The 25266-nt window shown below is 41.7% G+C and overlaps 2 protein-coding genes across 3 annotated transcripts in view; both read right to left on the bottom strand.

Annotated features, from left to right (window-relative positions):
* PCDHAC1 (protocadherin alpha subfamily C, 1) overlaps positions 1 to 21774 on the bottom strand; it is a 32487-nt gene extending 10713 nt beyond the window's left edge. Inside the window, exon 1 of the mRNA XM_065644367.1 lies at positions 19302 to 21774. Within this exon, the coding sequence (XP_065500439.1) occupies positions 19302 to 21716 (2415 nt within the window). The 5' untranslated portion in view covers positions 21717 to 21774. The remainder of the gene's footprint in view (positions 1 to 19301) is intronic.
* Positions 1 to 25266, bottom strand: part of LOC135994129 (protocadherin alpha-C2-like) — a 125482-nt gene that overhangs the window by 59418 nt on the left and 40798 nt on the right. The window lies entirely within an intron of this gene.

Below are 25266 nucleotides of genomic sequence, written 5' to 3'. Positions count from 1 at the left end.
AAAAACCAAAAAACAGCAACAATTTTGCTTTCTCACTTCTTGTGAATACTGTATCAATAGTTTGAGTTCATTACCCATAACTGATCTGAGTTTTTCCTTTCTGTAATCCTTCTGTACCCTTTTATTATCTTTTCTTTTGCATGTAAAGATGAAAAAAAATATATGTATAAGTATGAAGGAAGCATGAATATAAGTGTGTGCACATGTGAAAGCACACAAAGAAAATACAAAACAAGTATTAACAGGGAAAGTATACATTAATTGCTACAGAGCACCCTATATGGGGATTTAATCCAAATGAATGAAGAGGAAAAAAATTGCCTAAAATAAGGTGTCAAAAAGATGGAGAGGAGAACTGAAGCCTTAAAATGCACAGCTGAGGAATACAAGAGAACTGTAAAATTAAATAATGTTACCTAAGACTTACAAAGGGCTGAGACAAAATAACAATGCAAAAGATCGCAAACAGCACTTGTTCCTAAAGGCAACAAAGTCCCAGATCAGTCTATTGTCACCAGTGAATGAGAACCTGTGAGGCACGATAGCCAGTGTCTCCTGGTCACCAGTGACCATCAGGCACAGGAGCTGATGCTTGTGAATATGTGGATGTGAGAGTGTGAGTGAGAAAAATCTATACAAGAATGAGTGAGAGCAGGAAACTTCAGAGAATTTGCAGAAGAAAAACCACTTTTCCCTTCCACAACATCTTGCATTTAGTTCTGTTATACTGATTTCCTACATAACAACTCCCGATTCTTCTCTGAGAGACAGCATTTGTACACAAGGTCAGATCCTGAGAGCGTAAGGGTTCAGTGAGAAAGGATGAGACATAGCAATAGCCAGAAGATACTGTGAGGAACCAAGACAATCAAAACCAAACAACACTATGTGGAAGGGCCCAGAGAAGAACACGCAACCATAACTTTTGCAACCCAGGGAGACCTTAAGAAAGGCTTGAGGGCACATCCATAATAACTCTCTGCTCCAGGCCCACTTGCCCACCTACACACAGACATCAGCACCAGCTCCTGCATCCTTCTTCACAGCTCCTTGCAGACTCTAGCACTTGCTGCTGCTATTGCTGCTGGAGAACAGGACTAGCTCCAGGTAGCTGGAGAGGTTGCAAGGAGCAGAGCAGGAGGAAATGAGATGGGAGCAGTCGGCAGCATCTCTCAACTCACTATCTGGATGGGAACAACAACAGAGAATGAGGCAGCAGTGAACAGACCTTAGAAAATACAAGAACTGCAAAGTTGCACACAGGATTACAAAAGGATTTGGCAGCATGGCATGAAAAAAATCCAGTGTTGGACAGGCTGACAGGGACACTTATGGGTGAAACAGTGGTCAAGTTATTAAGAAGATGACAGAAGGCTGCTGACTACAGCTGCCCAGTTCAGGGCCTGTATGTCCAACTTCAGCACTGGTGAGACAGTTCAGACTCACCAGGGCAACATGTTCACTTCTGATTTACAGCACATAAGAGCACCTGAGAGTACTTAGAAGGGGAAGCAAAGGAAAAGGGAGATGCAATGTATACGGTGGGACAGATCACGACCGGAGGAAGGACTGAGAAGCAATGGCTTTCATGCAGTAACAGGAACGGAAAAAATAGTCTCTGGACCTAAGTTGGAGCTTTTGAAAATGGGACAAGACAAAAGCGAGATGGTGACAGAAGCAGCTGATCATGCCATAAAAGGAGAAGTCAGGAGATCTGGGTTCTGTTCACTGTTACATCAAGGGCTTCGTGACTTTTGGCAAAGTATCTTAATTGGTTCCTAAGATGTCAGCAATATCTGGGCTCAAATGGCCACTGCAAGGTTTAAAGCACTACTGTAAAGGATAATTGGATCATCTCAAGGAAGAAAGTACATATACATATTTATAATTTATTATTTGTAATGGGTGCTGAAAGCAGAGAACTGTTTGGATTTTTTTAAGCATACATTAAGCAAATCTGTTTCCAAACTTCTCTCCAGAATTCTTAAAACCTCAGTGAGAAAAAATATTTATGTTTTAAATTTAGTAAGAGTTCAATATTTCTTTCCTTGAGCACAAGATTCTTTACTGAATAGGTCAGAGTGGTTGACCTAATACAATATTCTTTTAAAAGCCAGATTATATCTGGTGTTTAGCACTAGTTAGTGCTATAGAATTAATGCAGATTTACCTTATGTATTTTGCATGTGGCAAGCTCATTCTTTGGTACTAAGGGAAACTTACATCATATATACCTGTTCCTGCAACAGCAGGCGATGGTTCTGGGATGCAGTGGGCAGTGTATCCTGCCTGGTGCTCAGCTGCTCTTCCAGAAGGGCACAGATCTCCCACAGGTCATGTCTGCCAACCTTACAGGGATACATCTGTTAGCCCTCCTGTACCTCAAATGACACTAGAGTACTTGCTTTTAACAACTCAGCTGAGCTCAGTGTATTTCTTCCACCCTTGAATAGAGAAACCACAGCAGGACATGTGAGATTCAGAGTGATAAGCAGTGATGATGATATCAAATGTACCCACTGAAATCAATCCCTCCTCGTACTAATCAAAACATTGTCCTCCACAAATAGATAGACCTATGATGTCTCAGTGTGATTCTTCTCATTTAATATTCTTTTAAAAATGTCTTATTTGGAGACAGATTTCAGGATTGAGCATTTGGAATACAAACTATTACTGGTCACATAGTTAGGAAAAAACTAAAATACTATCCAGCAGCAGCACCAGTGTTTATCCTGGGTTTCTTTATCACACTGAAGAGTGCTTGAAGGCACAAAGTTTAGGGGCCTTCAAGTCTAGTCCAGTCAGAAGGTGGCCATATCCCCCCGAACCATTACCACAGTACTCAGGGGAGGCATTTCTGTGGAAACAGAGCCAGTCTCCAGCCAACAAAGTCAAGGTTCACAAGATCAAAAAAGGCAGCCTGGTTCTGTCCTGGAAAGGACACAATAGGAACAGGAGACTGGGGCTGGTCCCTCTCTCAGGGGTTCCTAGATTTTAAATTGGAGTACAATCTGAAAACATTTATGGGAGGAGGAACTAGATCTCAGGAGAAGGTGAGGAAAGACAGGCAAGGGCTGGGGATGACCAAACAGCAGCAGAAAGAGCCAAAAAGCAGTTTTGAAAGACAGGAAGGCACAACCCAATCAGTATTCCTGTCCTTTGGGTACTTAAGTCCTGCAGCCATAAACACCATCATTATCTTCCAGCAGTACATGCACTGGGAGCAATCTTGACATTGTATTTTCACCAAAGACTTCCAGGGTTTTTTTTAGTCCTTTGTTCAATAATTCTGGCACATAAAATTACCCACAATGGGAACTCTGCCAAATGTTAATACTGCTGAGTTATCTTCTGGTTTTTATACTGCCACAATACAAAAGCCTTTACACTTTTCAGTCTTGCTAGAATCTCTCTGAAATAAGGTATCCCCCCTACAGGTAAAAGTATTAAAAAAAAAAAAGAAGCTATTAGATTTCCAATCTATCAAACATTTTATCTAGTATATTCCATTGTGATACTTCTGTTTAATTACTATACTGTTGCATCATCTAATGACTTAGTTAAGCTCTGCTTATTTTAATCTTTGATACTTCTGACAGTGCTGGGTTAATGGTTTGACTTGATGATCCTGAGGGTCTCTTCCAACCAAAATGATTCTATGTTTATGTCTGTTACAGTCTTTGTTATGTTTATTGGTCAGGCTTTATGTCTCCATGTGTTTGCCTTCCTTATCATCCCAATCTGACAAGGTCCTTAGTCACACAATCTTACTGGAAAAAACAATCGTTCTTGTACTCCACATATCCTTACCAATTAGAGTGACTGACCAGATTTTTTCTTATCACTACCTCCTTTATCATTTGTCCATCAGGTTTGTCTCTGTGTGTTCTCTTTATGGTTCCTTTGACCAGATACCTTTAAAGGACCAGACACTCTCCTTCCACATTTCACTTGAATCCTCCAGACTCTCTACATCCTCCTGTATGACATACCAGCCCTCCTCTATACCAACTGCATCTTTTATATTTCTGTATTGAACAAATCCTACTTTCACTTTTTCTGTTGTGAACTTTCATAAGAAACTACTTTAGAAAAACTCCTCTGGATAGTTTCCCCTCTAGTATAAGTTTCTAGAATTTAAAGTCAGTTCTTTATTTCACTGTTCATCATCATCTCTACCTTCTCTAATAGTTTCCCATGTGGCACTTGATAATGCTCTTCACTGATGGCCAAATAAATGGCTATTCTTCTAAAGTTCTACGCACCACTTACATCACTGCAGTCAGACAATGAAATCTTCATAAAGCCTCCTTCTTTCCACTCCATCAGAAGACAATATACATAACAGTTCTCCACATACACATACTAATCTTGACTCGATGAAACTCTTAACATAACTTGCTATTGGACTCGGATTCTCTTGTGTCAATTGTTTTGTCACCTGTTCCACATCTTTCTTCCCCCCACTTTCGCAGTTTCTTTGTTAACATCTCCAAGTCATGTCCCAGCTTTCTCTCTTCCTCCTGCCAGTTCTCATCTGACTTCACTGAAATGCATAATATTCACCAACACTGAGCTTATATTTGATACTTCACTTTGGAACATCTCCAAGCACTTCGCAGAGGAGCAGTCAGCATGACTGACATAAATTTACAGAGGGAACTTGACTCACAATGGCAGAAAGATCTGTCAAGACCATGCAGGAGAACCAAGAACAGATCCTATCTGTCTCCCACAACCCAGTTCAGTGCTCTGCTCATGGGACCACTGGGTCTCCTCCTGGGCAATGTATTAGATGAAGTTCTTAGAGACATGGCCTAGTGTCAGAGTTAGGTTATGTTTGGACTCAATGATCCTGAGGGTCTCTTCCAAGTAAAATGATTCTATGATTCTATGATTTCTACACCTTCTGCACTGAAATTAGGGACACTCCCGTTCCCTGCAACCCTGGTCCTGGGCTGGGCATTGTTTTTTCTTTGCTCCTAGTGTTCCTGTTCTCAGTTTCCATTCTCAGCTCAAGCCCCAATGCGGGTCTGGGCCACAATCATACAACTGCAATTATAGGAAGGTCCTGCCAGCTCTTGGCTGAAGCAGAGTTCTATGCTGGCAGGACTCGGAGGGAACTGAGCTTTCCAGCTCTTGCAAGTATCTACCAAGTACAGTGAACAAGAATGTCTCAAAAGCTTGTAACTCGGCCAACGTCAGCAGAACTTAATGGCTATCAAACATGACACAAAGACCAATTCATAACAAATATCAAGTCCTTTTTTCCAAAATACACTTCAGCAAGACTTTTAAAAGAAAGATCAGGCACATTTTTACTACAGGCAAAAATAGTATTTTTCACTACCTTCATATAATGGACAGAGCTGGAAATACAGAAATCCGTAGGTCCAAGATAATCAATTGAGATTGCTTTCATTAAAGAAAAAAGAAGAATTAGTAAGTTGCTCAGATTGTTTCCATCTGTTACTGAGGTGACAGAGTTCAGATGGCACATTAATCTGTCCTTTGGTTTGAGCAAAATATCACCCATACAAACAATATGGGTTTGCTACTAGAAGCAAATTCAGTTTGAACACAAGATGCTACCACATACAGTAATTCCTACTGTCCAGTTTCTCTCCGTGAAAGTATTTTGAAAAGCGTTCTTTTTGGAAGAATTAATATTACATTAAAATTTGTGGTATTAAGTGACTTAACACTACTTATAATAGTAACTAAAAAGTGTCTTTCAGAGAGAACAATTTTATATATAAAATTCTCTCAGTTTTATTGGAAGCAAACCAGGTTTGAGCATCAGCAGCAGCCAGACATATATTTGGAACAGTCTAATTGTACAGCAACATGGTTGATCAAAAGGATATTTCTGCTACCTCTGTGAATGTGGCTGGAAGCCCTTGGTACACAGAAATGAAATATTGTGAGATAATGTAATATACACTTGTTTGGGATTTCTAATGCATTTTAAATGGCCAGAAGTTATGGAGATTTTCCAGAATGCACATGAAAAACGCCAAGTATACAATTTATTTAGTGTCAATATATATTTTTACAAATGAGAAAAAAATATGATGGTGTTTTCAGGGAAGAAAAAAAAACACAACAAAAAAACATACACACACCACCCGAAAACATACAAAACCATAGCTATTGTAACTCCATTCTTCTACTTCTGTTCTACAGAATTAGTTAGGAGGAACCAGGGACATTTGAAGGTATCTTTGGCTTTTTCAATGTTTTGGACTGTCATGCGATGGAATTCAAGACTCCCCAGAGTCCTCCAAGTCCAGAAGCAAATTCTGTCTCATGAAACAAATTATCAACTCCCTTCTGCAATGGGAGAATACCATTAATGGTAGTCCTGAAAATCTGCAAGCTGTGTAATCTTGAATACTAGATCCAGTTAAATTTCACCATGAGTCTTGCAATAGTGTGATCTCAGATAATAATCCCCTGTGATGGGGGAATAATAAGGCTTTGAAGTGAGGTGATATTTGCTCACAGGTGCTCAAATGTTTCTTTCTTTCTCCCACATATACTTGGTACTACTGACAACGAGATTGCTAAAAACAAAATGAAGGAATTCTGATAAAATTAATTAGAATCTTGATTGCAAGTAGATAAACAAGCATTTAAAAGGGCACTACAAAGAACTTTATGGGTAGCATTATCATTTCATATCTTAAATGAGAGATTTATGAATTATTCAAAAAATGTCCTTGCTATTTGGCAGGATGCAAAAGGAATTAAAAACTCCTTACAGAACTTTAGTTTGGAAGGATCAGTGCAGTTGCCACCATCACAGATAGCTCTCAGCTGGTATCAATGACACAGTGCAGGTATAGGTCTAGGTAGGTACAGGTTAATTTTGAAGTATTAACAATGAGTTCCAGTAAACTGAATTTTACATTAAATCAGAGTGATACTTAATTTAAATGCAGTAGAAAAAAAAAATCACTTCTCTTGTTCTTTTATCTTACTGGTATTTCTAATCTGGCACGTATCTCTATCCCATTAATTTTTCTGCCTCTTAAGCACTGCCTTCAACAGTTCACAAAACATCATCCAGGAGAAGCAAAACACATTAGCACAATGTATCCTTTCAAAACAGGCTGTGTGTAGAAGATTATACTGTTCAGTATGTATCATGTATGAAAACTGACATTTCCTTTAATCACCTTCCTGATGACATTTACCATTGCCTTTGTCAAACAGCAAAACAGACTATAATAATTGTGTATAATCCCTTTCCATCAACTTTGCTTGGGTGCTAGAGTTACCAACAGGTTCAAGACAGTGTGACAGAACCTGTGAAATTTGCAGCAGAGAGTATTTGAAAGGTAAGGTAGGGTAGGATTTCCCTGCAAAAGGTAACACACAAGCTGCAGATTCTTATGCAGCACACCATGAACTGATAGCTGCAGTAAAGCCATCTCCACAGCTTTCCATGGAATCAGGGTACTACACCATGGAGTATCTCTCCTTCTTCCCTGTTGACAGTTATCCTAGAACCCTGAGTGCATATGACCAACTGCTCGAGCTCTGTCACCAGTCTCATCATTTTTATAGTGCTGTTTTATCTAAGGAACTCTTATTTTATAAGAGGAGAGAGAGAAGAAAATTAAAATATTCTCAGTTACATGTAGCTGAGGATAAAGGTGAGATCTAGGCTTCCTGTGGGAGCTGAATGATTAGCATAAATGCTTTCTAGTAAAGGAAAATAGCTACCCTACTACAGAAAAATATTCTTTCAGAACAGATCTCAGGACTACAAAGTACAAGTAGACTTGTAGTCTTGAGATCCGTTCTACTTGTTCTACAAACACATCTCAAGACTATGAACTACAAGTACAAACTTCGTTTCAGATACTGAAACTTTCCCCGAAGCTAGGTACGTGTGGTTTCAATCCCATGCTTGTGTGGCAAAGCAGAGCTTCTTAAATTTGTGTTATCCAAGTACAACCATCACCGCAGTTGCAGCTGGGGACAGGTGGATACAACTCAGCATTAGCATCCATGATGGGGTGCAACCAGCTGTGCATCTGACAGGGAAGGAAGTCAGATGTTTTGGCATGATTTTCCTATCTTTCACAGTGGGAATTGAGTATCTATTGGGAAATATACAGTAGTTTCAGGACCCTCATAAACACTTCAGTATGGCTCTTGAAAATGGAATTAAGCATCATTTTTGGAAAGGCTATAACACTTTTAAATGTCTACATTTGCCACATTTCAAAGAATCACAGAAAAAATTTAGGTTGGAAAGAACCCCAAGAGGTCTCTACTTCAACCTCCTACTCAAAGGGAGGAGGGCTGACCTGACAGGTAGATTAGGTTGCCCAGGACCTTCAGCCAGTGAAGCTTTGAGCATTTCCAAGGATGGAGATTCCAACGCCTCTCTGAGTTCTGCCCCTGGCTTGCAGTAATCTTACAAGGAAGAATTTATTCCTCATGTCCAGCAAGGATTTCTCTTGCAACAATCCATAACCATTTCCTCTCTTTCCATCACTACAATGCCCATTAGATAGTGGAAAACTACTGTTAACTACTGTTAATGCCCCCCCCCATTTTGTGTTTTTTGTGGAATTTTTTGTGGTTTTCGTTGGTTGGTTTTGTTTGTTTTTCTCCTTGTTTGCGTTTGTTTGTTTGTTTTGAGGGGGTGTTGTTTGGTTGTAGTTTGTTTTTTTCTTGGTTTCTGGTTTTGTTTGGTTTGGGGTTTTTTTCCAATTAAGTTTAACTCCAGTATTGGCTGATTTCCAAATTTTCCAAGAACCTAAATGACCTACATTGAAGAACACTGACCCTATATCCTAGGTGGTAACACAAACAATACAGAAGAGAACCACTTCGTGATGAACTATTAATTCATACAATGGGGCCTTACAGCTTCAAGTCTTAACAGTTCAATTTAGATTTTATCCAAAAAGCACCTGGTTTGTCTTTGACTAGCTTGAGTGAAGAAAAGCATTTTCATGAGACACAGCATTGCAATAGTAAAGAGCCTCACTGGATTAAAAGTTCCCAAATGATGATATTCCTCAGTGGGGATTTGTATTCTATGGCTGTGTTCTGACCATGAGCAAACTGGCATCTTTCCATATTCTGCATTAGCTCAGGTTAATTTTTCTGGCAGTTTTTCAAATAAGGTGAGATGCATTAAAGAGATTGAATGCCTTGTAGAGAAGCGTGATGTTGTAATAGAGAAGACAGGAACTCACTAATTCTGATCCCTAGACAAATCTACAATAAAATTAAAACAAAGATGAAAGTGCAAATAGCAGTCTTAAACCAACCACCCCAAATCCTTTGAAAGTATTCCAGCTGGCAACTCAGATTAGACAAGTCATTTACTGGGGTGATTTTACTTCACCAGCCCAAAAAAAATGATGAGACAAGGTGGCAGTTATATTTCTTCTGACTGGAAGGAAGAAATCGCTTTCTTTTTCCACCAGATTTCCTTCCTACCAACACTATATTGAAAACAAATAGCTTCAGAGCTTGATTGTCTTTAGGGTGTTCATGATTGCCCAATCAAAAAAAGCCAAAATGAAACAAAACACCCCACACACAAAAAAAGAAAACAAACACCACCACCACAACAACAAAAACAAACAAGTAAAAGATTCACTTGAAGGAACATATATTGATAACACAGAATTTATATAGGCCATGCTCCATGAGACTAGGATTCTACAAAGAAAACTAAGCCAACAGAAGGAAATATGTTTACAACATTACATTTTAATGGCTCCTGAAATACCACAAATTTTCTCATTATGTAAACCTTTTGGAGATAAATAGCAGGTCGACATATAAAGCAGAATTGAGATTATTTTAATACATTTGCCTAGACTTTTTCCTTCTTTTGGGGGTTGGGGCTGTGAGGAGTATGGGAAGAATGGGTAATGCAAGCCAAAGGGATTCTGGCTACAAGTCTGAAACTTAAAAAAAAAAAAAAAAACGACACCAAAAAAACCCCCACACCACCTCAGCCTGCATTGTTGCAGGGTCATTGGGTTTATAATATAAAATATTAAGTCAGTTCTGTTTCAGCACCTTCAGCATTTTTGTGCTCTTTGCAAGATCTGTACCCTTTCACAAGATCTGGTCACTGAACATTCACATCATCAATTACCTTGAGTAGTGCTTTTACTGGTGTTTATCAGTATTCATAAATTTACCGTTTTCTACTAAAAAAACCCTCCTCGAATTCTGCAGTTCTTTTAGGCCTACCCAAATGCCAAATGTTTTGAGTTCTTGTTATCTTTAGTACCTTAAGAAAAGAGAAAACAAACAAACACACACCCAGAAAAGGTCTCCTGAGCAAACACATAATTCGAGTTGGGTTTTTGGGGTTTGTGTTTGTTTCCTTCTCCTGTCCAAAAAAAGAGATTCCCCAAAGAACAGACAAACAAAAACTGTCTCTCATCTAAGTCTACAAAGTGTGATGTTTCCGAGATAAATTCCTCAGCAGCACAGATCCTATGGATAGATTATCCTCTCACAGAGTACCCAGTTGCTAAAAACTTTTGTCACATTAACCCATTCCCCTGCAATCCCCACTGTGCTAATTTAGACTGAGCAATACTGTCCAGCAACATTGCTTTTTATAGACCAGCACACTTGGTCCATGTTGCAGGCACAAACACAAAACCCAACAGTTTTGCCAAATCCTGTAACTTTAAAATGGCCTAATTTAGTCCTTACTATCTCAACTATGACAAACCAGTGGTTTAAACTTAAGTCTAAAAAAATATAATCTCTCTCTGCAGTCCTCAGGCATTCACCCACACTTTAGCAACATCTATCTCATGCTTATAGCTCAGCACCACTTTCTCCCCACAATGTGCCCAAGAGTATTTTATCCATCAGGAAACCTACTGGAGCATATAATCCACATACTAGAAGTTGCACTTTTTCTGCATCATAATCACTGGGACCAGTACTGTTTAATATCTTCATCAATGATATAGACAACGGGATTGAGTGCACCTTCAGCATGTTCATGAATGACACCAAGCTGAGCGGTGCAGGTGACACGCCTGAGGGACAGGATGCCATCCAGAGGGACCTAGACAAGCTCAAGAAGTGGGCCCATGAGAATCTCATGAGATTCAACAAGGCCATGTGCAAAGTCCTGCATCTGGGTCAGGGCAACCCCAGGTATCCATCCAGGCTGGGTATATAGAGATTGAGAGCAGCCTTGTGGAGAAGGACTTGGGGGTCCTGGTGGATGAAAGACTGGACATGAGCTGGCAATGTACGCTTGCAGCCCAGAACCAATCGTATCTTGCGCTGCACCAAAAGAAGCGTGGCCAGCAGGTCGAGGGAGGGGATTCTGCCCCTCTACGTTTGCTCCGGTGAGACCCCACCTGAAGTACTGTGTCCAGCTCTGGAGCCCTCAGTACAGGAAAGACATGGCCCTGCTGGAGAGGGGCCAGAGGAGGCCACCAAGATGATCAGAACAGCTCTGCTGGGAGGACGGGCTGAGAGAATTGGGGTGTTCAGCCTGGAGAAGGCTCTGGAGCAACCTCATTGTGGCCTTTCTGTACTTAAAAGTGGCCTATAAGAAAGATGGGGACAGAATTTTTAGCAGGGTCTGTTGAGATAGGACAAAGGGTGATGGTTTTAAATTAAAGGAGGGGAGATTCAGGCCAGACATGAAGAAATTTTTGACCCTGAGAGTGGTGAGAGCCTGGCCCAGGTTGCCCAGAGAGGTGGTGGATGAACCATCCCTGGAGACATCCCAGGCCAGGCTGGACGGGGCTCTGAGCAACCTGAGCTGGTGAAGATGTCCCTGCTCATGGCATGGGTTGGACTGGATGAGATTTCAAGGTCCCTTCCAACCCAAACTATCCTGTGATTCTATCATACAGCCCTGTAAGATGGGGCACACCTAGCAGACTCCTTCATTAAGGACAACCGAGAATCATAGGCCAGTTGTGTTTCAAGTTTGTGCCCATTGCCTCTTTTCCTCTCACTGGACACCACTGAAAAGTGCCTGGCTCTGTGTTCTTCACACCCTCCCTTTAGATATTTACACACATTAATGAGATTCCATGGACTGAGCCTTCTCTGGGCTAAACTGTTCCCAGCTCTCTCAGCCTTTCCTCATAAGAGAGGCGCTCCAGTCCCTTACCTATCTTAGAGGCCCTTCACTGGACTCTCACCAGTAGCTCCATACCTCTCTTGTACTGGGATTTGTGGAGTCTCACAAAGTTAGAAGACTGAAATCAGGCTTATATTGAAATGTATTCATGTCTTAATACTACAGGTCTGATGACAACCCTGTGAATTTAATACCAAGCAATGAAAAGTGCTTCAACCATAAGGATACTGCTCCAAACTCCATAAAACTATTGGCTAGAAAGCAGAGCCTAATATCTGTCTAAAATATATTCCCAAGACACATAGGAAACAGCTATGCAGTTCAAAAGATGAAGAGCCAATTAAGCTGTAAAACTTCCTTGCTCATCATCTGCATCCTACAAAGGAATTGGAAAAGGATGAGGAACAACACAGAACTTTTTGGAACTGACAGCCTCAGGTTTTATGAATGAACATCATAAACTTTGATTTTGCAGACGGATCATGCAAAGATGTTTGACTTGAGAAGGCAGCTTTTGCAGAACAAGAAAGAACTTAAAAGCCACTAAACAAGGTGTCAAGGAGGAGAGATCCATCAGCCTGGGACGAGTCCATAGGGAGATGGAGAAAATAACAGATCAAAATATAAAAGTTATTCATTTGGAGAAGAAAGAATCTAAAGAACAAAAATATGTTCATTTTCCTTAGAGAGACTGCTCAAAGACTAGAGAGTACAAACCTCTATTTACTACTGTACCTTCTTCTCTGCTATTTGATTTCCACTTGCCATATTTGTCAAATTTGCTTTTATTCTCCGAATTCCTCTGATAGCATCAAATCTTTCAGCTGTTGCCCTGCCCTTTACCTTACAAATCTCAACCAAACAACTTAATTCCCATGTGCCCGCTTGCCTCCCTTTTCAGGTCTGGTGTTGGATTTTGTTACTATTGTTTTGATTAATTATGAGTTCAAATAGTCCTCAGCAAGCCACACTTTTAGCAGACTTCATTTGAATTGAAATAAGCTGTCATTCAAAAAATACATAGCATGACTACTCTTACATTTGGCCACACTAAAAGTCCAGCAGCCCTCTCCAACAGGATACAGAAGATGCATGGGCCAGTTGTACAAAAACATGGCATATGAGGACCAGTCATCCCCTTGAGACACCATCCCATCTTATGACAATAACTCTATATTTTCCTCTCTTTTCAGTATCTTGAGTGTGATGTTGACTGTGTGACAAACTACTCTGAGGAAACGGAAATTGCTGTCACCAAAGCAGAATTAAAATGCTGAGAGTTCAGCAGCCTCAAATCTCCGCTACCTGATTTCCATCACAGAGTTCTAAAAGAACTGACAAATAAAAGAGTAGGATTGAGGAGGGTTTGGTTTGGTGTTTTTTGGCTTTAGTTAGTTAGTTATAATATTTAGGTATTTAAGATAAACTTGTCAAGTCTGCAGTAAAATAATCAGATCAGAGAAAAACAACTGCAGTGTTAGTAATTTAGAACAGTAAAATCCAGCCAACGGGACCACAAGCCCACTATCCTGCCTGTTTTGATAAAAATTTGGAGGAAGGAATAAATGAGAAATGAAGGTACACTGAAAAGGAAGGAAAATTCCCATAGATTTATCAAAGATAACTATTTGCTAGACTAGTCTTCAGTTCTCTTCAATAGAAATACAAACTGAAATTCATCTCATCTATTCTGATTTCAGAAAAGCATTCAATACTGTGCTAGACCAAGAAGTTTAACAATGGCACATGAACTTGAGCTATTCTAAAAACAATTGAGGTAGACAACAATAATGGCATCATTCACTGCAGGAACAACTTGACACCTGTCACAGAAATTGATGACATCTAATAAAGCAAAGTGCAGACTCCCATAACGTACTACTTATATCAATTAGTTTCAGTCATTTAAAAGTTGTGCGTCTAGTCTCTGCACTATGTCTAAACTCCTGTGTTTAAGATGAACAGGTTGAGTTGCTCTCAGCAGGTAGCTATGACTTTTTAACACCTAAGGTTCAAACATCAAGCATTTAGATGGATAAAGTCCCTGTGATTCCGTGAAAGTTAGGCAGGAGAACCACCATCTTGGGAGCCAACCTTTCCCCATTCACCTCTACCCCAAAAAAGTTCTGCAGTAATACTTACATGACTGATCAATCAACATATTACAACTATGGAAAAGGTAACCGCCATCCCAAGATGTATCAGATGATGCATTCCCTATCCCCAGGACTGGGAAGTATTCCTATCACTGTGCAGGAGGCCCTTTATCCCAAATATTATATATAATTTTGGTTGCATTTGCAAGAAATACATATATATCCACAAAGGAAGAACAGATGCAGAGAATGGATATTAGCATGATAAGACAAGTGCAGAGGTGACCTTAGAAAGACTGAAAGATGTTGACTTGTTTAGTTTAGCCAAATAAAGCCTAAAAAAAGACATGGTTGCTCTCTAAACTATAAAGAAAGCAAGCCCCAAAGAGGGAAAAGAACTACTTGTACTGAAAGGACCTTGCTGGTACAAAAACAAATATCTACAAATTCATAGCAAAGAACTGTTGGCAGCACGTTAGAAGAGGGTTTCAAAGCCTTAGAAGAATAACTTCCCAGTAGGAATACTGGGCACCACCTAGTGAATTTTGCAATTAAAAACAGTATTTTTACAATTAAAATTTAAATATCTGAATTCAAAGATCTAAGATTAAACGGTAGCTGATATAGGAAAGGACTGGACTTGATCCAAATTGTGTTTTCTGGTTCTATGCTTCCATACAAGAATTACTTCTCATACCTACCCTCCCTCACCATCTAATCTCACCCTTCCCTGCCCATCGTTTCCTTTGCCTTATGCACTTTCAAATACACTCACATTACTCTCCACATCCCCTCAAGCCCCTTGTCTCAAGCTAGTCCTTCCATCACTCTCCCTTCCACTACCTCTAAAAATAATACTCCAAGGCAGACATCAGACAAGTAAAGTTTCAGCCCAGGCATTCGTAGCCTTTCCTGAACACTAGGTTTTTTTGTTGAACATTGAAGCTGCATCCTTCTTTGCAAAAGGTAATTGGAGTGGTCAGAAAGAGGAAAATCAACAGCAGATTCCCCTGCTGAATTGTCTTTGACCATTGCTCTTTCTAGGATTTTCTTGGCCTGGCCCCAAGAGTAACTTCTGTAGCCAAGAATTCTGCCTACACGACTGAATTCTTACCATGTGGGCATAAGACTGTTGGTTCTGGGCAGGTTGTTAGCAGCACAGACAGAAAAAATTGGGAAGGTGCTTCAAACTTACATTTGGCTGTGTTCTGGGGGATGCTCCCATGAGAATGAGATGCAGAAGGGCTTACTCACATGGCTGGTCTTTACTCATGTGAGCAAGCCACTGATACTTAGCCTGCAGCAGTTCAGCCTAGATTGCACACCGCGGTCTCAAGGTAAGTGCATCCATTTTGGTCACTGGAAATGCACGCCACACTGCACAAAATTATTCCACTACTATCACAGTTTAGCAAGAAATACTCTCCATTGCTGGGTTTGTGTCTATTTTTGGACGCAACCTAAATATTGAATGCCAAGTCATGGAGAGGTCACTACACTCTGAATGTGGAAATATCTTAAAGGCCTTTTTTGTAGCACAATGGGCAACACAAGCAAACAAAAGAACTGTAACAACCCACAGTCACATCATGATCCCAGAAATACTCACTGAACTACTGCTTGCTTTAGTAATGCCACTGATTTGTCTCCAATATAGCACAGCAGCACAGCCGTGTAACATGCTTTTATTAAAGCTACATTACAGAAAGACACATCAAAATACTGAAAGAGATACAATTATAGTTTACTATACTGCTATTATGGCCATACATAGTGCTATTTTTAGCTCCAACCTATATAGAAGATGTAAAAGCACAAAAGGGTCTTACGTGTCTGCACATGTAAAAACCATTCAAGCAAATCAAGCACATCAAGACCAAGAATAAAGTTAACCTAAATTTTGAAAATATATTTAACGTATTGAATTTCAATTAGCTTTTCATATGTACAGACATTTTTTCCATTTTCCATGTAGTGAAAACTGTAATTCCCCCTTCCCTCTCCCAATTAAAAAAATAAAATAATCAAGGACATCTAAGTTCTGCTAAAATTACAGTTTTGGAGTAGGTCCCAGTGCCTTGAATTATAAGTATGGAGTTGCTCCCAGTGCCTTTTAAATATTTAATGCTTTCTTTTTGTTCCGTTCATATTCTTAGGGATCAGTGCAAAGATGCCTCCTCAGAAGTTCAAATGGTAACATTTTTAACTCCAAATGAGGCAGTCTGAAAGCACTTAAAGACAAAATTCAGTCAACACCCAAATTTAAATTTTATTTTTTACTGAAACTTCTATTGGTAAACACTGAAAAAATTATAATCCTCTCATTTGGATATAAAATGGATAAAAATATTCCTCATTAACAAAGAGATTGTGATCTTTCTGCATAGAAATCATATTTAAGTCCACAGGGATTTGCACTATAGAGAAGTTTTGAAGAATAAGTGACAGCTCTCTTTTCTACCTCAGATGACTGGAAACTATTTTCTAAGCATCTCTAACATAATTATGCTTTATTTTAAATCTTGGTGAATGTAAAGCATGTACAGAAATGAAGGAACAGAAACTGCAGCTTGTACCCACTTCTGATTATTTGAATATTCATGCCATTTTAACAACTTGCAAATTTTGCAAGAAATATGTCAATTGTATACAAACACATATAGTTGATTCTCCAGTATACTAGCTACCAGAATCATCTGCACCAACTTAATAATGACTGATTTCCTTCTGTTTCTAAGGGTGGAGAAGTTTTCACAGTCTCTGCCTCTGTTCCGCATCTCAGCTCAATTACTGCATAGCCTTTGGATTTGCTACGTAGGTCATGTCTGTGCTTACCCATTTCTTTATATTGGCAGCTAAGAAAATAAAAAGCCAAAGGTGACATCTCTAATTTATTTTGCCCACTATCAAACACTCCTAAAAAGGTCTCTCATATTTCAAGTTTTAAAATTCACCTATATGACTGAAATACAGCAAGATGTAATGAGATATATGATGCTTGTTCTCATTACAGAGATCAGGGATACTTTTGCATATTTTTTATTATTCAGACCATTAATGCGTTAGTAACCTGACTTTCAAGAACCTGGTCAATAGAAACATGGAAATTAGTTGTACCAGGGTGGTTTGTTTGTTTGTGGGTTTGTTGTTTTTTGTTTGGTTTTTTAATATAATATTCGTTATAAACGTTTTGCAATTATGAGCTACTCTCCAGCCAAAGATATGTTCTCAAGAAACTATCAGGGTTCTTGCAGCCAGCTGCTGTGTTAAGAGATTGCCAAAAAGGTTTTTAGTTCCCCATTACAAAGGTTCTAACTCAGCCTTTTTTTTTTTTTTTCGGATCTTCAAAATAATCAATGATATTCCCAAAGCATACCAATGCATTAGGCACAAATTCTTGTCTACATACTGCCAACTGCTACTTTCCTGGCGTCTACAATTTCTTACTGAAAGATACTGATGCTTCTGCTTTTGCAAGATTCATTCCACCACCCCGCTTTGCATAGCGAGGGACCCAAGACATGTGCAACTCTCTGCCACTACAAAGAACAAAACTTTAAACTGATTATGACTTTGATTAAATACTAGGTAAACCGTCATGAGTAAGTCAAATAACAAATATTTGAGAGAAGATCTTTCCTTGTCAGAGGGATTTATGTGAGAAAAGGTATTCATAAGAGAGGAGAAAGAGAAAAAAGAAAGAGACAAAAGAGGGGGAAAAAAACCAAGCCAAACCAAAACACAAATCTATTTCACCTTACCAACAGATAAATAAGAGAAGGCATGATAAACTAATTGCATAGTTAAGAGCAAATCAGGAATATTTTCTAGAACAACGGAAAACTTCCTAAAAAATCACTGCTTGGAAAGTCCAGCATTATAAAAGGAATTGCTATATAGCTGAATATGTATTTGATTATCCAAAGAAGTTGCTGAAGATACCCTTACATAAAGGTTCCAAAAGGGGCTGGCATTTACCTTTATTTAAGGGTACAATAATGATTTCAAAAATGAAAATAAACGTAATGGTTAGAGACTTAGGACAAGCTCTAATAATTGTAAATTAGGATAAAAACAACTGCAGGAAGAAGATTATACCATGCCTGAGTAACATAGGTTCTTATATTTGCCTTTGAGACATCTGGAACAGCTGTTACCACAGAGTACTGGCCTGGACAGAGCCAACAGTTAGTTACTGTTATGTTCACTAAGGAAATTTGACAGTCTGCGGGCAAAACATCTCAAAACTTCACAAAAATATAAAGACGACTCACAACACCTACTAAAAATACAACTAGTGTTACTTTGCGTATAAGTGAACTGAATCTTGGACAAGTAACACAGCAATTCCCAGCAGATCAGACCTGCAGACATAACCCACCTTGTAACCCCACAAAGTGATAAAAAAACCCCATATTTTCTCCTGCAAAGTCACCCAACACACTGCTGAGAAGAAACCAGCTTGGTCAGAAAGCTCAGAATAGAATTATTTTAGATTAAAAAAAACCCTACTAATTGCTTGGAAAGACATATGAGCACTACAAATTACATTTCTTAGAGGTGCTGGATATTGAATTCCTCCTAGTCCACCACAGGCTTACCTTGGACATTGTAAAGCAGCATCTTAGCTCAGCAAACTACCCACCCCTCAATGAAAAAATTGAATCATTGGGGGATAAAAAATAACTAAAAAAAACCAAAAAACCAAAATCACAGGCTCTATACAGTGTAGTTTAGAACCACCCATGGATCAGGAACTTGCACAGACTCTTATCATGCCCTTACTTAACTATCTGAGGACAGTGGCTCAGCTTGCAAGGTTTTCACTGTCATCTTTACCTTCAGTTATGTCTGAAGGTCCTAAATATTAGGACAAAATTGTCTTTTGTCATCCCATGACCATGTTTCACCCAAAGAGATCTTGGCTTTAGGAAAGATATAAAAGGAACTGAAGTTTCCTCCAGGTGCCATGAAATGACACCTGCTCTCCTGCAAATACCCTCAGTACCTTCTTTTTCACTGGGTTGCTGTCAGTGTGGACATAAGGTCATGTGCCGGGGAGACAAAATGTGAAAGGAAGAAGTACTTACCACGAGGACAGCACTCAACCGATCACTTTGGACCCGCTGCACTTGGATGCAGGGTCCTGGCACTTGTAACCTCGAACCACTGGGAACATTCCCAGCATCACCATTTGGGATGTTGCCATTACCAGGCCCAAGACCTACAGATGCCCTGTACAAGTAGGTATGAGTCAGTTTACCCACACCAGTGACCTCCAGCATGTCCGGTGCGAGGTGGGAGCTGGGAAGCATGTGCACGCTATAGCAATACTTTTTATAATCATCAGCTGGGCAGCAGCAGCTGCTGCAGCAGCAAGTCCGGCAGCGGCACAGTCGCACAATGGCAAGAAAGAGGAGGAACGCCGCAAAGATGCAGGAGACACAGGCAAGGGAAACAATCAAGTAGATGTTTGTAGCGTTGAGCAGTGGTGGTGGCTCCCCGCTGTCATCAAAGTCTGGCAGTGCCTGGGGCAGGGTGTCAGCCAGCAGGATGCCCACCGTCACAGTAGAGGAGAGAGGCGGATCCCCATGGTCCCGCACCACCACAACCACCTTGTGCTTGAGGAAGTCGGTGGAGCGCATGGAGCGTGTGGTGCGCAACTCACCAGAGTGTGGTGCCAAGCGGAACAGGGTGGAGTCAGAGGAGTGGGCAAGGTGATAGGAAAGCCAGGCGTTCTGCGCGTTGTCCTCATCATCTGCTACCACTTTGGTCACCAGGTAGTCCTCATCAGCCAGGCGGGGCACAACTTCCACAGCTACTGAGCCATTCTGGCTGGTGGGGTACAGGATGGCTGGGGCATTGTCATTCTGGTCTGAGATGTAAACATTCACAGTTATGGCAGCACTCAAGGCTGGTGACCCACTGTCCTTGGCTTCCACTTGGAAACTGAAGTTCCTAAGCTGCTCAAAGTCAAAGGCACGTGTTGCATAGATGCTCCCATTGGCCAAGCTCACAGACAAAAAGCTGGCCAGAGCACTGCCTGCAACTGTGGAATTCCTGAGCATATAAGTGACCCGTCCATTCTCTCCCATATCAGGGTCAGATGCTGAGACCTGGTAGAGAAAAGCACCAAGTGGATTGTTCTCCTCCACAAACACATCAAATGTGTCAGCACTGAAGACAGGGGCATTATCATTCACGTCAGCAATCTGCACCCAAAGGGTCTTCTGAGTGGTGAGGGGTGGAGAGCCCAAGTCTGTGGCAGTAATGGTGACGTTGTACCCACTGATCAGCTCTCGGTCCAGAAGCCCGCTTGTGACCAGGCTGTAGTAGTTTTCAAGAGAAGGCTTTAACTGGAAGGGAAGGTTATCAGGGATCTGGCAGGTTACTTTCCCATTCTCCCCAGGGTCCTTATCCATAATACTCAGCAGAGCTATCACTGTGCCAGGAACAGCATCCTCAGGAATGGGACTGGGAAGGGATGTAATTGTTATCTCTGGACCATGATTGTTCACATCAGTGATTTCAACCAGCAGCTTAGCTGTGCTGGACATGCCAAATGCCCCGTTATCCCTTGCCTCAATAAGCATTTCAAGGAGAGGTCTCTGAATAGCTAAAGCACCATTGACTGTCACCTCTCCAGTGTGTGGGTGAATTAAGAACATTTGCTGCAGATCAGCAGAAGTAGTATTGCTAAATGAATACCTGATCTCTCCATTTGGACCTTCATCCAAGTCTGTGGCATGCACTTGCACTACCAAAGTGCCACTGGGAGAGTTTTCCAAGATACTCGCCTTGTAGACTGAGTGCTCAAATTTCGGTGCATTGTCATTGGTATCCAGCACAGTCACAATGACCGGGACATCACCGGACTTTGGAGGATTCCCACCATCTTTGGCTGTAAGGACAAGTCTGTGAGTGGCTTGCTGCTCCCTGTCTAAGGCTTTCTTCAGCACCAATTCAGGATATTTACTCCCATCCCCGCGTGTCTGCATTTCCAAATGGAAATGTTCATCAGGGCTCAGAGTATAATTCTGGACACTGTTGGTACCTTCATCAAGATCCTGGGCATTGGGGAGTGTAAACCGTGCCCCAGGTGACAGGAACTCAGGCACGTTTATATGATATTCACTTAAAGGAAAGCTGGGGGAATTGTCGTTTATGTCCAAGACTTTAAATTCCATCCTATAAAGCTCTAAAGGGTTCTCTAACACAAGTTCATAATTCAGAAGACAGGCAGACTTTAATTCACAAAGCTGTTCTCTGTCTATGGGCTCGTTAACAGACAAAGCCCCCGTGCTTGCATTTATATTAAAATATTGCTTACTTGAACCGGTGATCATGCGAAATTTCCGAGCTGAAAGTGTAGCTGCATCTATTCCTAAATCCTTTGCTATGTTCCCAACAGACGCTCCGCTCTCCGTTTCCTCAGCGATGGAATACACAACTTGCCCGTTCGCGGTGCAGCAAATAAGGCAGAACACCATTAAATAGCCCCGCATTCTTCCTCTTCTGGCTCAGCTCCCCGCAGACCGGCTCAGCAGGAACATAATCCAGAATTTCAGCAAAACCCCCTTGAAGTTCCCAACGGCCACCGGGGCGCACGGGCGGGCAAGGCGACAAGTCAGCGGGAGGCACCCCGGTGGCTTCACGCACACACACACATCGCCCCCCCCCCCGCCCCGTCCCGCCGGCTGCCGTGCGGGGAGAGGCGGCAGTTCCGCTGCGCTGCGCCCGCCGCCGCCGCTCGCTGTGACCGGTGCGGCGGGACCGTGCGCGCCTCGTACACACGGGTGGCGGTTGTGGCGCCACCTAGAGGCCCCGGTGACACCTGCGCCGCCGGCGGAGGCGGCTGCGCTCCGGCAAAAAAAAAAAAAAAAAAAAAAAAAAAAAGAAGGGGTGGGGGGGTGGAAGAAGCCGCCGGCCGGCGGCTTCTTCCACCCCCCCACCCCTTCTTTTTTTTTTTTTTTTTTAACGCCCACGGAGATCCAGGGGGGCTCCGCGTCCCCGCTGCACGGATATATTTCCATGTAGGAGATGCGGAGCAGACCCCGCTCCCTCTCTCTCTTTCTCTTGCAGGAGGGGCAGGGAGAGAATGTCAGAGTAGCGCGGTGGAAGAGAAACGCGGATGAGAAGTGACAGGCATTGGCTAAACACGGGTCAGCACAGTCCAGACATGCTCCAGCTGAGCACAACATTTCCCAGAGGGGTTTTAAGAGCACAAATAAAGGAGGCAGTCGACTCTACCCTGTTAAACTTTTTCTTTTTTTTTTTTTTTTAAAGGGAAGAAAAATGCATAAAGAAAAAAAAAAGCGTGCCTCTTTCCTGCTTCACCGACTAGACAACATAAATGAACACGGATTATTGGAGAGAAGAAGGTTCTCTCCTGACAGACCCCAGTTTGATCACCCGCAGCCACAGACGAGCCCCTACCCGGCCCACCAAAGCAGGATAGGGATGGCTCAGGTGGGCAGGAGAAAGTGGGAGACTGCAGCAGTCGAATTACTTGTAGAGAAGTAAATAACGGTGCCAGAGAAGTCTTGCATTTAGGACAAATCCAGCAACTGTACAGAGAGACGAGCTGACACCACACAGAGATAGCATATCACAAGTATGGGGGGGGGGGGGGGGGGGAGAGAAATCAAAGCTCTCTGCTCCCTTGATTTTCAGTGTTGAGGGCACAGTTAGCAACTACCCCCTAAGCAGGCAGGAGATGGCAGAAAGCATTTCAAAATACCTTCCTGGAAAATCTTCCTGGAATGACCTTCGACAGTAATTTAGCCCTGACAACCCCTCCAGCCACCTCCATTTCCAGCTTCCTTCTGTGAGAGTTTATTATCCTGAGATCCTGATCGATCAAAAGCAAGAGGCTCTGAATGTGCTGCAAGGACAGAACTTAACCCTTCTTGTGTTCACTGTGCTTCTTTATGCAGCTGAGAATTTCTGGTCAAGTGAAGAAGAACATTTCAACTATTCATAATATCAGGGCCTTTCAGAATAAGAGAAAACGAGGAGCACAGCCAAAGTTGTACATTACATTTAAAACAAAACAAAAAAAAAAATCAATACATGTGTTTGTAACCTCACAACTCAGCAAAACCTCACAGTGAGGTTCCTATCCTGTCGGCACTAGAGCAAACCCTGGTCAGCCCCAGCACAAGTATTTGTGGATATTACGACTTTTTAATGCTAGGTGTCCTAGTAGTACTTGAATGTTGCATTTTACTTCTACTGTGCTGACGCTACAGAAGCTGTTAGAGGTGGGAGGTGAAGGGGTACAGAGAAAGCGGAGGGGGGAGGGCAAGCTGAGTGCAGGAGCTGCAGAGCTGGTGTGCCTCCACCTTAATTCACACGCTATGCAAATTCAGCCAATGGACTATTGCGCACACAGTATACAATGTAAATATTTATGGTACACTATTTACCTTGGGTTTTGTTGTGGTGTTGTTTTTTTTTTTTTAGCTTGTTAACGGCAGAAATCTCCAGTTCCCACTTAGCCACCATAAACTGTTATCTAGGACACCCCTCTCTGCCCCAAATATTCCCTAGGCTCCTTTTCTGCCAGGATATAACGTCATCTACAACATATGAAAAAGTTGCTGGTTTTACTGCTCTGTAGTGATGCACAGTCATTATAAACACCTGGAACCAATGCAATAAAACCCATTAGAGTCACAGGAAAGACTGATGAACTCCCCTTAACGTTGGCCTGGGGCAAAGATAAATCCATCTGCCTGGGAAGGCTAGGGCAGATGGGTGTTGGTGTCCTAGGTGCACTCACAGGTAAAACACACAGCCTCTACTCACCCAAGAATTTTGGGGCCAAGATCCTCCTGTTGAACAGATAACCATACTCAAAGGCAGATTTTCTTTAAATCTTACAATTAGAATAACAAGCTGCGGTTGTGCATACTGGTGCCTGAAATACCAACAGTGCCAGAAGAAACTGATTAATGAATAATGGCCAAGATAATTACAAAGTAATTGTACATGTGCCTCTTTCCAAGATGTACTCACCTTTTAGAAGCATCTGGCAGTCTACACCAATTTTGTCTTTAATTCACTAATTTACTACTCGTTTACCATCTGAAATAACTACTTTAGCTTCCTGCTATGTCTTTTATTTTGTAGTGTTGCCTAATGTTTGATTGCAGGGCTCTAAGGGAACCTGCCTTTGATTTTCTTTCTTTTTAACACCACTTTTAAGCCTTACAACCCTGCTTCAGCATTTTGGCATCCCTTGTCCCATTGTCCTTTTCCACTCTCTGCTGTGGACAGTGACATCCCCAGCAGCCAGGCAGCTTCACTCACCGCAACACACGTCTTGCTGGCACCATCTCAACACCCAGCTCCTACCACACCAGCTTCCCAGCCCAGTCTGGACGAGGACCTGATCCACACACTGCTCAGGCAGACAGCTCTGGGTCATGGCCAAAATCCAGTGCTTAGTAATATTAAATATCCAGAGCCAGTTACACCACAGCCAGTCCTGCCGTGAAGGGAGTAATGCCGTTGTGCAACAGTGAAATAATCCAACTTTGCCCTGTGCATGAAGCCACTGCTCTGCTCAGCAGAGTCCCAGGCCCATTCCTCCCTGTGTGTTCGTGCTCTGCGTCTCATATCCGGCTGCACCAGGGGTCTCATGGGTGCCTTTCCACTCACTTTCTCCACTATCACTCTCATTTGGCTGCCCTTCCACCTAATCCCTCTTTTCAGGGTCTTCAATCTCAAAGGTCTCCTCTCCATCTCACATCACTTACCCTAATTACGTTATTTGCACATCAATCGTATAAAACACCTTCAATGTAGACACTTTCCTTGGTATCATAGCAGATAGTATAGCCGCTGTTTAAAATTCTTCGTCTCTGATCTCGCGTTTGCCTTCAATCTGCCATCTCCAAACAGTTCCCTAGTCCCTTCCCCCGATCTAACCCAACCTTAAAGCCGGTTTGAACTGAGTCATTCAACTCTTCATGATGCCGAGGGCATGGTCGGGGACCTCCGCGGTTTCACCCACCGCTACACAACCCCTCTCATCATCTCCCGTTCCCC

This window comes from Caloenas nicobarica, chromosome 13, assembly GCF_036013445.1.
Source record: "Caloenas nicobarica isolate bCalNic1 chromosome 13, bCalNic1.hap1, whole genome shotgun sequence".
NCBI lineage: Eukaryota > Metazoa > Chordata > Aves > Columbiformes > Columbidae > Caloenas > Caloenas nicobarica.
This window is presented reverse-complemented; position numbering and strand designations above follow the sequence as displayed.